Source organism: Phyllostomus discolor, chromosome 1 (assembly GCF_004126475.2).
Source record: "Phyllostomus discolor isolate MPI-MPIP mPhyDis1 chromosome 1, mPhyDis1.pri.v3, whole genome shotgun sequence".
Lineage (NCBI taxonomy): Eukaryota > Metazoa > Chordata > Mammalia > Chiroptera > Phyllostomidae > Phyllostomus > Phyllostomus discolor.
In genome coordinates, this window is record NC_040903.2 from 40100195 (window position 1) to 40116096 (window position 15902).

Below are 15902 nucleotides of genomic sequence, written 5' to 3' on the forward strand. Positions count from 1 at the left end.
TTTCCACAAAAGTCGCCTTAATGAGTTTTGATTCAGTGAATGTAGGAGGGTCCAGACACATGCAGCAGCCCCCGCTATCTTCAGGAATGTGTGCCAAGACCCCCAGCGGATGCCTAAAACATGGGTAGTCCCAAATCCTATATACACAATTCTTTTTTCTAAACATGCAGACCTGTGATAAAGTTTAATTCATAAATTAGCCCCAACAAGAGATTAACAATAGCTAAGACTAGAACAATTGTAGCAATATTTAATACTACAATAAAAGTTACATGAATGTGGCATTCTGAAGTACAATAGAGCTACTGGATCACAAGTTCTGGGATACCTCGACAGTTCTCTTGATGACCAAGGGGACTGCTCAGTGACTAACAAGGGCATGCTGTGGGGTTGCTCTGGAGGAAGGGATGGTTCACGTCCTAGAGCGACAGAGCTGGATGTCACAAGATTTCATCACACTATTCTGATCACCGAGGCGATTTAAAATGTATGAATTTTTATATCTGGAATTTTTCATCTAATATTTCTGACTGTGGCTGACCACAGGTAACTGAAACTGGAGAGAGAAATCACAATAATTTACCAATGGTCTTAGGTTGGCTCTGATGTGTGATAATTTGTTCTTTAGTGAGATTGTTAGGAAGTTACAAATCAGGATGGTGCACGTTGATTTCTATACAATATTTCTTTTGTATTTTTACACAGCAGTTTTCACAGAGTTCACAATGGCGCCCAGGGTTCTAAAGAGATGGCTCAGAGGCACAAGCAGATAACGAGGGAGGAGGTAAAAATAGGGTGGAGACTCCCAGTAATTCTTTTGTTGTCTGCTCACATGTAGGGGTTCCGCAGTGGCTTCTTTTAAATAAGAGTTTCTGCTGCTTAAAATTTTTGAAAACCACTTGTAATATTATGTCCTTAGCTTTCAAAGATAACTTATATAAGAAACTATTAGTACAAATCAATTCTGCATATTTCAAAAACTGTTAAGAATATTATTCCTGGCATTGTTCAATACCCCAAACACAAACAACATTGAAATCAGCTTCTTTTAAACCCCAGAGTCAGGAAAAAATGATTTTTCCTGATGAACTGACAGATTTTCTGCCAGGAAATGAGAACTGTATAACTGAAAGTTTATACTGAAGTTTTCCATTCAATGGCTTTAGCATTGATGATAGTGAGATTTTCTTGATATAAGTTTTCCATTTCCTCATACACTTTGCTTATATTTGTATTATACTGAATTTCTTATAAAACATGTACTTTTTGTAATAAAACATGATTCTTTCCTTGAAAGATGGTAGGCACACATAAAAAGTACATTTATATAAATGTAATATGTAGCATAGTATATGCAACAAAGAGCTTCAGCACCAAACATGCCTGGTTCCTATTCTATTTCTTGTGTGACTCAAAGCAAGTTATTTAACTTCCCCCAAATCCAATCTCTTACTGGTAAAAGGGAATAAGTATGTCCATTTTACAAGGTTGTTGCAAGAATTGAAAGAGGTTATATGGTGAGAGTCTTCATAGCAGTTATTACAATTATCCCTCTAATCTAGAGAAAATTTAATTCAAAGATTTCTTAGCCTAGTATAATACATTGTTAACCCTCTTATATTTCTAATATATTTGCCATAATTTTAGAGTAAGTAGAAATATGTTCAAGAGGGATGGTTAACTAAATATACTAACCAGATGCTGGTTAGCATTAAACACACTTGTCAGAGAGTAACCAAATTGTGCTTAAAAAGCCATATATTATTATATTTCAAACTCTTTCTTTCATAAATCTATTCCTACTGCTATTCTATTCATATGGTTGATGGTATCTGCTTCCCTGCTACTTTCCCTGCAATATTAAGAATTCCTACCAAGTTGTAAATTTAAAGTGCTTCATAAAGTAAATGACAATTTAAATAGCCCAGGAAATCTAGAACAAATGAAAGGGTAAATCCATCTCCTTCTAAGACATTTAAACCATTAAGAAACAGATGTTTTATATTAATTGTTTTGCTAGAGGTAAAATTAAAACATGCTTAAAGCAGAAATAATATATTTTGTTGGTTGATAGGGACTCAAGTCATATGAATTTGAGAATTGATCTTAAGAAGAGAGGGCAGAAAGCATTAGTTAATTAAATCATGAATAGTAATGGATTATTTTCCAGTGATATGCTAATCTCAGTAGAACTTCCTTCTCATTGATACTTTTGGTAAATCTAAAATAAAGTTTTCTACTGCCAAATTTCCTTTTAATGACTTGTTTTGGTCATCAAGTCATACAATTTTTGAGTTGGTAACTTCCCAATTTAGAAGAGACTCTATACCAGAGATTCTAAAGCCTATTGTTATGAATTCAGGAAAAGAGCTACATTGGCTCTTTCATCAAGAATAATAAGGTGAGACTAGGTTTGGTAAAAGCAGTGTCTTCAAAGGAGCATGGAAGTTACTCAATAAAAGTCATTCATTAAATGTATATTTATAAATATAACACTAACCTTCATTCATTAAATATAAAATTACAGGGTATAACATACTTCTTTAAAATACAGTTGGAATTGACTCTCTTTGAGTTTATAGAGAGGCAAATCTTTCTTCATATTGATGCATTTGTTAAATGTAAAAAAATATTCTACTGCCAATCTTGGAATTAACTTGCTTTGGCTGGCAAATCATAGTATCTCCATTAGTAGGAAATTCTTCAAAACTTCAGAAGAGAACTCTCTCTGATTAACCTTTACTTTTTACAGAAATTATTTTTATCCTTACCTAAACATATGCTTAGGGGAGGGGAATGCAGAGAGAAAGAGAGGGAGAGATGCATGGATGTGATAAAGAAACATCAATTGGCTGCCTTTCCCATGCACCCCGACTGGAGACTGAACCTGCAACCCAGGCACCTGTACCAACCTTTCAGTTTATGGGATAATGCTCCAACCAACTGAGCTTCACCAGCTGGGGCTTTTATAGCAATTTCTATTCTGATCAACTATCAGAAATGTACAAGTAAGAAAAAAGCTCAATTCCAACCCTGTGTAATATGCTACACAAGCAATAAGAATTGGTACACAATCTTGGGAAAACTGGAGAGAGGTCTTTCCCACCATGTAGACCCAGGCACAAAGATCACGTTTCCTGGCCGAAGAGAAGGGCTGTCTCCTATTGAGCACCTAGAATCCAAATGAACAGATAGCAGGTCTCCCCCACAGGAGCCTGGACTGCACCTCGCAGACAGGAGGGACATGGCAGGAGAGGCAGACCAGAAGCAGGTCACTGAGAGCTTTGCACTCAGGTCGAAGGAGTTTAGATTTGCTCTGAGGGCGTTGGAGAGCCATTCAACGGTGTGCCCAGGGAGTAAACAAGGGCTGCTTGGGCAATTGAACAGAAGTCTAGTGCTTTTCTTCTGATATTTCCACTTATAACAAATACAGGACAGTACTCAGTGACAAAGGTAGAAAATTAGACCTTGTTAAATGTCAGAGTGCCAAACCACAGTTTTTTCAGTGTATATAACATTAAAACGTATACAGTGCTTACTGTGTGTCAGAACTTTTAAAAACACTATGTTGATGTGAATGCACTTAACCTTTATGAGCCTATCAGATTACTATTTCCACTTTACAGACAAGAAAGCACAGGCACAGGGAGGTTTTCTACCTCACACGAGGTCGCCCAGCTCTGATGGACTCCCCCACAGTCCAGAGCCTCCTGCCTCCTGAGTGAAGCATTGGTTCTGTGGTTGTAAGACTTGGGCTTTAGAACTAGTTCCCTCATTTTTAAAATAGATCACATTTTCTTGTTTTAGTTTCTTTGTTTATAACAATGAATTATCTAATCTATAGGATTTTTATGAGATTCTCATGGAATACTACTTCAGGATTTTTTATGGGATTCTCACAGGACACCATAGGTTAGTAAAGTTTGTGAACTATAGAACACTTTAAAAATATAAACTGCAAAAAAGTGATTATGAAATACTGAATATAAGCCTGTACAGCAAATGTCCTGGGGACAGCAAATATCCCCAGGACTCCACATCAATATTTTTGTGCACTTTTACAACTGTACTTCAGTTGTGAGTATGCAAAATAAAGTTTATTCTTGTATTAATCATTTATTAATTATTGTGTTATTGTTCATATTAAAGGGAAAAATACCCAAGGAGTTTACTTGATAGGGGACAAAAAAGTGAATATATTTTGCACTGAACTTTTTATTCCCTTCACCTGTTACAAGAAACTGTATTGTCTAAAAATACAATACCAGAAGTTGTCAAAAATATGTTTTCAAAACTGCCTTGTAGCTCCAATGGAGCAAGGGTAGTAATCAGCAATAAATAGCACTTTTGTGTTTGCTTAATGGGATTTGAGGTATGTAAAGCTAGGTCTAGAGTGTGGCCTGAGCTAGTGATTGAGAACTGGGTTGCTTATATATTAAAGTAACAGAAAGCAATTCAAAAGGTAAAGAATACGTGCACTGAAATGAAGAGGAAGTAATGTGTGGGAAGGTATTTTGCCTTGTAGGGTTTCTGGCAATGAAGAGATGTTAACAGGGGGCCTCAGTGTGCAGCAGCCCAATGACCAGCGGTTAACTGAGCATTTGGTGAGGGGGGAAATATAGGAGCTATGAGTGACCACGACAACAAGTATCCCCAGGACTCCACATTATCCTCTGTGTGCACACTTACTACTGTACTTCAGTTTATTCCTGTAGAATTATTTATTACTTACTGTATTATTTTCTATATGATAAATCTAATTTTGTCCTACCTTGTATACATATACACGCACACACATGAATTTTACACCATACATATATATATATGATTTTCAACCATTTTCATCTTAGGGCATACATACATTAATTACTAAAGTTATGTGGCATACCAAAAATTGATATAATTTTGATTCATTTACACTGGATGGCTATTGTTGTATTGGCTGATGCCATTTTTTTGTCCTTACCCCAGGACATTATGTTTTTCATCACTTTCTGGAAGAGAGGAAAAGAGAGAGAGATAAACGTGGATGCTAGAGAAAAACATTGATGGGAGAGAGAAACATTGATTGGCTGCCTTCCAGTATGCACCTACACCAAGGATGGAACCTGCAACCTGGGTCTGTGCCCTGACTGGGAATCAAATCCATGAACTTATAGTCGATTAGACTATGCTCCAAATAACTGAGCCACACTGACCAGGGCTGGCTGTTGTCACTTTTTATTTGATAATCTAAAGGAAAAGAGATCAGTGTCCCTGACTAGATAGTTAGGTATTGCACATTTTAAAAATTCTTGTGACACATGGGTTGAAATTTACCGACATGGTAAAATGGATAATGTGCTATGCTAGGAGTTAAGTATCTAAAATATTTGAAGATATATATTGATATGTTTTGTGGCTAACAGGCAACATCTGACCTCCCTGTGGAATAATGAGGTAAATTTCAACATCTACAACACTGATCCTTATACTAATGGTTTTCCCCTTTGTTAACTAATCAAATCCCAGTGTTCAATATTAAATGAGGAAAGCGACTGAAAATTAGAACAGCATCATGTGGCTGATTTTGATCTTGGCTATGAAAAATATGCATAGTAATTGTTTTTGTTAGATTGTTCTCTTGTCCTAGATTCCCTACAATAATCCAATGCAAGGAAGATGATAAACTATGACTGTGAAATCCTATCTCAAATATCCTACATTTAGTAGTGGGGGAAAGATAGGAACTAATATTTGTTATGTACCTGTTTACTCTAGGAATTTTACCAGGCAACGTACACACATTCTTGTTTTATTTGTACAATAACCCTGGGTATGTCACCACCTCATTTTAATTATATGGAATCTGAGGTTGATGATTCAAGACCACACCACTAAGAGATCACATCATGGTCTTTACATCTCCCCATTTGCACTACACATCGCTACTAGTTCAAGGCACAATTATTGTGAGCTTAATTAAAATTGAGCTACATGGCCCTCAATGTCATGGACCATTTGCCAGCCACTGAAGCACTAATAAAGTGTTTTCCTCTTATATTTACAAAAGTAAACTATTCTGGCATTTCTTTTTCTTAAGGAGGTTTCCTCATATAACATAAGCTTAAAAGCACAAAACTGCTGCACCCAGTGCTTTCATACATCCTGATCTTTACCCAGCAAGCAGGTGACGTGCTTACGGTACATGAACTGTGAGGAGATTTAATCGGCTACATTCCCACAACTTATATTTTAGTAGTATCCTGCCAATTAGAAAATTGCTTCATTTTGTTTGTTCTCCACAACAATTAAGAAAAATAGGTAGCATTAAATTAAAAAAAAAAGAACTGAGGTCAAGAAAAAAGTAATGAAATGAGTATCTGCAGAGCTTAAGAGTTAGTAAGCAATAGAACTTAAATGTCAAAAATAGAAAACTAGCAACAACAACAACAAAGACTAGTTCATTTTTCAATGTCAGAGATAAGTTTTTTTTTCCTGTAATTCATTTTTTTCATCATTTTTTTCTGTAATTCCATCTCATTAAATTCTTTCCCTACTTTGTCTCGCAAACTTACATTAAAAAATAGTGATTCCAAATCTATAAGATTAAATCTGTTGTTCCTCCTTCCTAATAGAAAAATCTAATGTGGTGGTTTAAAACTAGACATGGTTAAAATCCTCAGACACAGCAGTTTCCAAGTATTTTCTACTTTCTCAGAAGGTTTGTTGTACCCCCTTGTAGGAAATGTGTTATTCCTCTCACTGTGCTACCTAGAGTGAAACTCTGAGGGAGAAGACAGTCCTTTCTCTTCCACAAGACCAGGCCGTCTGCATCACCTGTCCAACTAGTACCCAAGGCCAGAGTTCAGGGCGAAAGTTAGAATCTGGCTCAGAGATAGCTCCTGCTGTGGACTGCTGGGCTGAACTGGTGCCAGCCCAATCTGCCTGTTGAGTTTGTCTTTCCACAGAAAAGACATTAACAAGCATCCTGGAAGAGGAAGGGGCAGCCGATGGAAAGTAAATAAGTGAGCAATTGTATAAGAAGCACAAAACTGACAGCGACACCTTAAACTCTTGTACTTCTGATTTATAAATTAAGTAAAAAAAATAGTATGACTTGGCTTGACATAATCTACTTTGTACCTTAGAGACTGGATCCCATGATTTATTTAATAGAAGAGGACTACTGTCTTATCACCCAGTGCAAAATCACAACTTCCTTGAAGTGTTGGAACACAAGCAACAAGGGCTCTTATCTTCTTACCTTGTTTTGACTTTGTATGAGTGGAGTGTCAGACAGGGATGATAGGATGAAGGAGGGAGCCAGGGAGGGAGGGAAAAAAAGGATGAAGATTTTTCTTTTTAGTGAAAATTCATACATTTGTATACTTTTGATTTCTGTACTTTGCTATAAGTTAGACTTCTATTAAAATGCATTAAAATAAAGTATGCATATAAAAAGAGAGAAAGGAAGAGAAGAAGGGAAGGAGTGAGGGAAGGAGAGCAGGAGGGGGAAGAAAGATGTGAGTGTGAAATTACTATAAGAGAAAAAAGGAACTGCTCATCTAAGACTGAAAGAACAGACTGTATTTTCTCTAATTCTTCCAATACTTATCCCAAAACATGTTTCTAAGTAGGAACATTTTCTCACAAAGCATGTGCAAAATATTCCAAACCTCAGGTTTGGCTCTTTGATTTTTTATGCCAGAATCATTTATTTAACAGAGTGATGGGCCCAGTTTAGTTAGAAGCAAAAACATGTGTAACAGATACAGAAGATGGCTTGGGCAATAGTCCAAAATTAGAATGATCACAGATACTTGAATCCCAATTATTTAATCTGTGGGGTGTCTAATGCCACAAGTATTTGTCATAATTTAACAAAACAGCTTACAGAGGAATAGAAGGAACGAACCTAAATGGATGAGATAAAATGGACTGAGATTGTTTTTTTTATTTTTTTCACTAGGTGGGGACTTATATCTTCAGTGTCAGAGTAAAACAAATATAATTACAGATTGTGTGTATGTGTGTGGTGGGGGTGGTATTTAAAAAAAAAATATATATATATATATAAAACTCAAGCATTTTTATTAATACCAAGTTCATAGTCTTACCACATTGACATTGCTCCCCACCGTTTCTTCCAGCTTCACCATGATCTTTCACACACCCCAAAATGTGTTTGTGTGCACATATACTAACACTCAGCCAAGTTACTGCACTCTGCCTCAAAAATGCACCACAAGTAAAGGATGAACACTTGAGTTGCATAGAAGAAAGAATGCATGATCTATAGTTTGATATACTCTCTATTAATTTAAAATATAACATTTGGTTTTGACAAAGTAACAAAGCAGCTGATCAGAAATTAAAGGCTGGTGACTCTATAGGAGAAGAAGAGCTAGAATAAAGCTTAATTATGAACAGAATCAACTAGGTTTTCTGAAGATGGAATAGATTGTTAAGTGGTACTCTAAAGGAAAACGCACATATTTTAAGAGGATTTGGGGACAATTTTTAATTAGCAGAAATGATTTCTCATGGTTTATTTAAATCAGTAAAGGTAAAAAAGTCACTTGAAAATTATGCTAACATTAAATGGCAGTTAATACAGGCCATTGCACTAACCATACTGTTTGCAAAAACATACTGTGATTCACCTACCAAAATTAGTTTCATTTTATGACTTTGCAAAACCTGGGATTCTTATTAGAGATACTAGATGAAAAACTTGAGCCTTTAGAAAACAACAACAACAATAGAAAAAGAACAAGACCATAAATTACCAGACCTTTCTCAAGATACAACTCAATTTTTTATGTACCTAACACTCTTTTTAAATTAATTAATTTTTTTGTTTTACAGTAACAAATCATTTCAGCAAGAATTTTTATGATGGCAATGAAATAAGCTAAAAGGAAATTTCAAATTCTCCATTTCCAATGAAATCCACTGATAAGAAATACGTTTTAAATAATTGTTTCATAATTACTGTGATATGAACTTTAAATTAGAGCCATCTTTTGATTTTATGTGGTCAGAATGAATAGAATGACTGGATCTTATATGCCAAATCTACAGTCAGAAGAAATATATAAATTCCAATCAAGTTTTAATACTCAAGAAGATAGGTCACTTTACATATGTAACTTTATATATAAATACCTATTCCATAGGACAATTTATGGCATCAGTGATCCTACTAGTATTCTGTGGCAAGTTCTTCATAAGGACACCTTGTATATGTTAATAAATGCATTATCAACAATGAGTTGTTGTCCAAATTTTGATTTAAAATTTATAAACTGAATTCAAAATTCATTGTTCCTTGTTTAAGGGAAAAGTTCTGTCTTGTTCAACACTTTAAAATCTACTTCATCAACTTTGAAGGAACAAAATGTCTGGAAGTCAGAAACTAAATAGGGAAAAATAAATATATGATAAAAGGAGACTCTCCTGTGTACTCATGCTAATTGTTTTGGAAGTTTAAAACTAAGTATTTAAAACTAAATCATTTACAATTTGTTTTCAACTTTTTCAATGGAAACAATAATTCAGATACCATTTCACAGTAACTGTCAAAGCTTTCAGCTTTCTAATTGCTACGTAGTATTTTAAAATTTGTTATATATAGATGAGAGATTCCTGTTAGTAATCTGTTTCTTATATCAATACATCTCACTGAATGGACCCATTTTTTTATTACATTAAAGATATATTATTAACTTTTTTGTAAAAAAATGAACATATTAATGAGTTTCCAAAGTCTTTAGAACTCACTTTATTTTTTAGCTACTCATATACACCCATTGAAACCTAAGTGGTCTGCTTGGTCTGGGGTAGATCATTTAGTAATTTTTAATGTCAATTAAAAATACCATCAGTTGTGTTTATGTATACAGTACAGTAGGATAACTCCTTTGAAGAAATCACTACCTAACCAACTGATCTATAAATTCTGGTAAAAATAACTAAATGTGTATTTACCCAGGAAAGCATATCAGCAGGGGCTATTCTGCTCTATAGATAAATACATATTCACCAGGGATAATAGAACATCAAGAATCATTCTGAGTCTCTAAGGTAACAATTTACATTTTTAGCTCTCACATTGCTTTTGTAGTCAAAATTCACTTTCTGAAAAGAAAGGACAAATATTGCAATGTGTTTTCAATGACTAATAAGTCTGTATATTGAAAGTTCGGTTAATTTTCAAGCTTTATGAAAAACAACTGTAAGATTATTTTAAAATTGCTAAGTGTCATAATCACCTTTGAATAATTAGGCACCTCTGCTAACTTAAATTCAAATAATTCATTAGTAAAATGGATCATATATGTTAACTTAAATTTAAAAATAAAGTATAGAGAGTTACTAACACTTTTGACATAGTTATTGCTTTGCAGTATTAGCAGATTTTTCCTCTTTAAAAACATCACAACATAAAAGGAAAAGAGCTATACTAACTCATAAAAAGAAAACTAGCTGTAGTTAGTTAATATACTCTACCTTTTACAGTCAAAGGTAGAAAGGATTCTTCCAAATGAAAGAGAAATTATTCAACAAGCAAATATATTTAAAAAAGACTTTCTGAAGGGAGAAAATTGAATTTGGTCAAATTAATCAACAAAAATGTAAAGAAAAACAACTAAAGTATAGTTATATTCTCAACCACAGTATAATTGAATAAAGCTTAAAATTTAGACTGTTTGAGAATGATTGTCTATAACTAGCTATATTATCTCATTGTGGTATTTTATGTATAGATACTCCAAGTGGTCATATCTTATATAGCATTAATAACATAAATAATGGTATGTAATGCATTTCCAAATACAAAAATATACCTTTTTACCATACCAGTTGCATTCTATGGCAATTGAAATTAAAAAAAAAAATTAAAAGTATTTACAAGTGGCAACATTACAAGAATATATCCAATTAATCAAGAAATTTCCATGGTAAATATAGGGATTGTCCCCTCTCTTTTTCATCTTATATGGAAAAATAAAATCTTCTTACCTCTCACCCTGACATCCAAGATTACATTTGTCTACCTCAAAAAAAAGTGTTAAAATGTCAAAACTCAACCCCCTCTGTCCCCCTTCATAAAGTGAAAATCCAAAACTCTTCATAGGCCCTTATAGTTCCAACAATTTATGCTTCAAACGGGGTAATGGCTCCCTTTTTGTTTAGTGGTGTCCTGGTGAGGGAAGGATTTTACTATCCCTTTCTGTGGGGCCCTGTCACTTTACCTAAAAGGAAATGAATTGCAACAGAATGACAGGGCTACACAACAAAGCCATTTCGCTTTACAAATCTGTTATGGCCTCCAATCTGTTTTATGGGCCTGGTCCTATTATAAACCAAGAAAAACCCTAAAACAAACATTCTTCTTCTTCTTTCTTTCCAATGAAATCATCTACAATTTTATGACTGTTTTTCAGACAATTTAGCCCCAATTTTCCCCCTTATGGAGTTTTACCCCCCAAGACCTCCTCCATCCCACTTTCTCAAATATACAAAACATTCAGAGACAAGGAACTGGACTTTTCAAATACAAACTGCTGACAACTGTCGGAAGCACTTTACTAGGACATTACTGACTGTAGCTTCAATGGATTCAGCTTGATTCACTGCGGGTGAATCATTTTCAATGCAGAGCTGTTCAATGGTAATTGGCCAAGAAACCCTGCTGTGAAAAGCACTTGTCAAATAATGCTTGTTTACAAATATATTTCCAGACAGTAAAAAAGTGGCAGTTACTGAACAAGTTTAGGGCCACCCCCAGTATTTGTAACAGTGGACATGTTCCCTTTACTTACTGAATCTGTTAACATTTTCACTTGTTGATACATTTGGGTTTTTCTGTTCAGTTCTGCTTATTTACCTACAAAAGTTAACTTTTACAAATGACTGGAATACTAATTATGAGTGTAAATACATTTATTTCTTTCTGCCTTGAATTTTTGTCACATAATGGGAATACTATATTACATATGTTATGTATATACAGGGTGAGGCAAACACATGAAAAATGATAACATAATTAATAAATAATAATACAAAATAAATTCTGTTTCTCATACTCCCAACTGCCAACCTACTTTTGTCTTACCCTATATACACATTACTGCCTGAGAAATCACTAAGCATTTATATGTTGTAAAAAGCAAAGCATATAAGAGCAAGTTGTTAACGGATTCAGAGCCTTCACACATATTTCTTCCCCTAATATTCCAGGGTCCCTCCAGAAATAAACAATCAAGAACAAGTTTAGAAACTTCATTCTGAATCTTTAAATAAATAAACTGACTGCAGTTATAAATATCTTAATATATTCTTATTCCACTTCAACACTTTCACGGGGAAACAAAAAGAAGAGAAGAACATAAATTTTAGAGAACAGAGATAAAGGTCTGGGATGACACTAATGGAAAGATGGAAAACTGTGTTGGGCAAGATGGGATGGAGAGATTATACATACTAATAAGATTTTATTTTTTAATTACACGAAATAGTGACACACTACAAAATGTGCTCCAAACAACACACCTGTCTTAATTTTTAGTGTTTTCAGAGGACTGGGTGAAAAGTAGCATTCCTTTTTTGTTAAATTCCTGCATCCTCCTGGCTTTGTAGCCCAAGTTCTGCTGTGCTCCACTCGCTGGTGTAAGGACAATACCACCCATGGGTTTTAAGTTTATACAATTAGCTTGTCTATCTTCCACAAGATTGAGCTCCACTTACAACACTTTAGGAGACTAGAGCTATTTCCTTGCTTCCCTCCATGTCTATCTGCCTCTTCCTCCTCCCCACACAGTCTTGGCAGAGGTTTCCATTCAGCAGTATCCTTTCCGGGACTTCATTTCTTCCCCTTCTCTGATCCATAGCTACTGCTCCTTTTCATGTCTAACTATTCCCCTTCCCCCATAACACCTGGAAAAATATATATATAATGGAACATGAGAGAATGCATATTACTATTACTCTTTAAACTCAAACCAGGGTGCCCTTTTTGGTGGAATAAGACATTTAATAAAAGGACTCTTAACCCTGCTATATAGTCCCTGGAATTCTAATGTAATGAATCTAACAGGAGACGTTAATAAATTCACTGACTTCAGATAACACTTTTCCAACTTTATGGGGGAAGGGAAGAATGAAGATTGCTTGGATTAAGCACTGGAGATTGAAGACAGATAGATCAAACCACACATAACCCTTAAATCAAATTTAAAAACACAGAAATTAGAGAATTCCTGGGGAGGATGGAGTAGGGTGGCCAGTCTCCATCTGCCCTGCTTTCGCAAGGTTCCTAGGGAGCTAGCTCACAGGGCTCCGATACCAGCTCAGCGCCTTCTCCTGCAGCCAAGACAAAACGTCTGCGAGTCAAGAGGACGCACACGACTCTGCTGCTTCATTTTTCCGGTCCAGCGTCCCCTGCCCTAGGGGTGGAAGGAAATTTTTAAAGGCTCTGTGCCTCACTCGCGGCATCCGGAAACCAAAATCGAAATCCCAGCCCTCCAGTTAGGGGATACGGTTTTTGATGTTTTTGTGGTGGAACTGACATCTTCCTGAGCTTTGGTCAGGATCTGAGGTGCTGCCCCCACGGTACAGGAACGCGCCCTGGAGCTGAGACCCGACCGCAGGGTGCCGTCCGGGTGCGAGGAAAGAGCTCCGTCGGAGGGGCCTCGGAGGCCCTGGGTTGCACGCCGGAAGGCGGGTCAAGGAGCTGCGCACAGCTCCGGGAGCTTCGAGCGCTGCACAGGTGCTGCTCCCACGGCCGGCCCTAGTCTCCCAGTGGGAAGCAGGGACAGTTTTCTGGGTCCGGGGCGCAGGGAGGAGCGCTGGGGACTGACTCTTGCATTTGGTGCCGGGCCGCTCCCGGACTTTTCCCTTACCAAAACAGGGACACAAGCCCCTTTGGGGTCCAACAGCAACTTCCTGACCGTGACAATCCCCCACTCCTCTCCGTCTCCCATGCATTTCACCTCTCCCTCTTCCACTTTCACCTTAGTAGGCTCATGAGACCCCAAAGTGAAAGGCATCCTACAGTGCAGGGCGCCTTCCCCCTCCCTCGGGAAATAAGAGCTCTAGCCATCCACCCCAGAATAGCAGCTGGTGATGCCCTAAATAACAGCTCCCAGAAGGCACTTTCCCTCCAAATAAAAGCGTCCAGCCACCCCCACAACGTTTCCCATCACCAGCCTCAAATAACGGTTTCTAAAAACCCCACCGCTCCGGAGATCCCTGTCGCTGTGCTTCAAACAGTTCCCACTCCTCCAAACCCGAAATGGCACTCCCCCACGCGCTTCCTGTGAGCCCCAGCCGCACCCAACCTCCTGTCCTGGCAAGGCTCTCGGACGCTTCTTTGCCCCTGGCTTCCAACTTCCCAACCCCCCAACCAGCCTCTGAGCACAAGCAGGTTGCTCGCCCAGCACTCGAGCAGCTGCTGTCAAACAATACCATCAGAGAGCAGACCGAGAGCCAAGGGCTAGCTAAAGCTGATGACACATGTTAATTCCAGACCAAGAGGGAGATTTCTTTCGAGGCTGCAGCGTCCAGGCTGCCCCGACCCGCACTTCCAGGCCCCGCCTTGCCCCTCCGCCCCGAGTCACCCCACTGCTCTACCTTCGTTGCTGGGGCTGGCCAGGAGGGTCCGGAGCGCGCCGCACAGGAGAAGGCACGTCCAGAGGGGGGCCCTGCGAGGTGCAGAGTAGCAGCCGGCCGAAGACGCAGGGGTGCTGGGGGAGCCACCACTGCCGCCCGGGGGCCGCCGGCATCCCGCACCCCGGGGCCCCGAGCCGTGCATCTTCTCCTGGCCTCCGCCGCCGCAGCTGTCCCGCGCGGCTCAGTCCAAGGCTCCGGCCTCGCCGAAGGGGCGAAAAGCTCGCGCCTCCTCCTGGTTCCCCGTGGGGTCTTCGCCTTCCGGCACGCGGCTCCTGCAAAGGCCGGGACCACGGATCCTCTGAGCGGGCTCAAGTTTGCTTCTGGCACCTTTCTCCCTCCTTTCCAGTGGATTAAATGAAATACTAGTTATCGTTGATAATGCAGTTCTAGAATGGCCTCAAGTGTGTCGAGAAGGTCCCGCGTCCTGATCCTTTGCCTCCTAAGAATTTAAAAGATTGAGGTCTCTTTGATATTCCTGGGGGGTGGGGGGAATAGAGGCTCCTTTTAAGTCTTTAGGGCTGAAGTGGAAGAGGGTAAGGAAGACAAGTCATCTTAAGAAGACCCCCCCCCCCAAAAAAAAAGGGAGGGAAAAAGCAGAGTGGCTAAGGACACAGGGAGAGGAGTTGAGAAAACCCAGGGTGGAGAAACTGCAAGAGTCCAGCAAAGGAAAAGATCCGGAGAGTTCAGAGAGGCTGGCAGAAGGAAATAGCTGCGGGCTGAGCGCGGATGAGGGGTGGTACTGGCGGCGAGGAGCGGGCAGGAGCCCGGCACCCGGCGGCGGCGCGGCGCTGCGGCGGTTCCCGAAGCCTGGGGAGGAGGCGGTGTGTGCGCGACTGCGAAGGCGAGGTGGAAACTGCACCGGCACGGCGCGCTCCCGCTGTGTCTAGAGCTCCGTCTTCTCCACACCGCTCTGCACCTCCCACCCGCTCCGCCGCCTCCTCCCAGCTCCCCCGCCCTCTGCTGCTGGCAGCCTCGCCCGTGAGAATCTACTGTAAGTGTGAGCTGCTTGGACGGTCACACATCCACGGAGGGAAGTAATCTGGATGCTGCCGTGGTGAGTGTTGCCTAGCGGTCTCCGGGAAAGGCGCGTCTCCCTCCCCAGATAATTAGGGCGAAGAGTCCTCGTGACGGCGCCAGCGAGGACCCGGGCTCCCGGGAGGCGGAAGGGAAATCAGCCCTAGCTCAGCCCGCAGCCCCTGGAGAAGCGGGTGCCTTGGTTTGGCATCATGCCTGCTGCCCTGCAC

The 15902-nt window shown here is 39.1% G+C and overlaps 1 protein-coding gene across 9 annotated transcripts in view; it reads right to left on the bottom strand.

Moving 5' to 3' along the window:
- The window catches only part of EPHA5 (EPH receptor A5), a 310111-nt gene extending 294597 nt beyond the window's left edge, over nt 1–15514 (bottom strand). For 8 of the 9 annotated variants that reach the window (XM_036021196.1, XM_036021186.1, XM_028507835.2 and 5 more), the window contains exon 1: nt 14620–15174. In XM_036021196.1, coding sequence (XP_035877089.1) covers nt 14620–14800 — 181 coding nt within the window. In that variant the 5' untranslated portion in view covers nt 14801–15174. Of the gene's footprint in view, nt 1–14619 lie in introns of all 9 variants that reach the window. The other variant, XM_036021202.1, reaches the window with a different exon arrangement.
- Between the last annotated feature and the right edge of the window lie 388 nt (nt 15515–15902).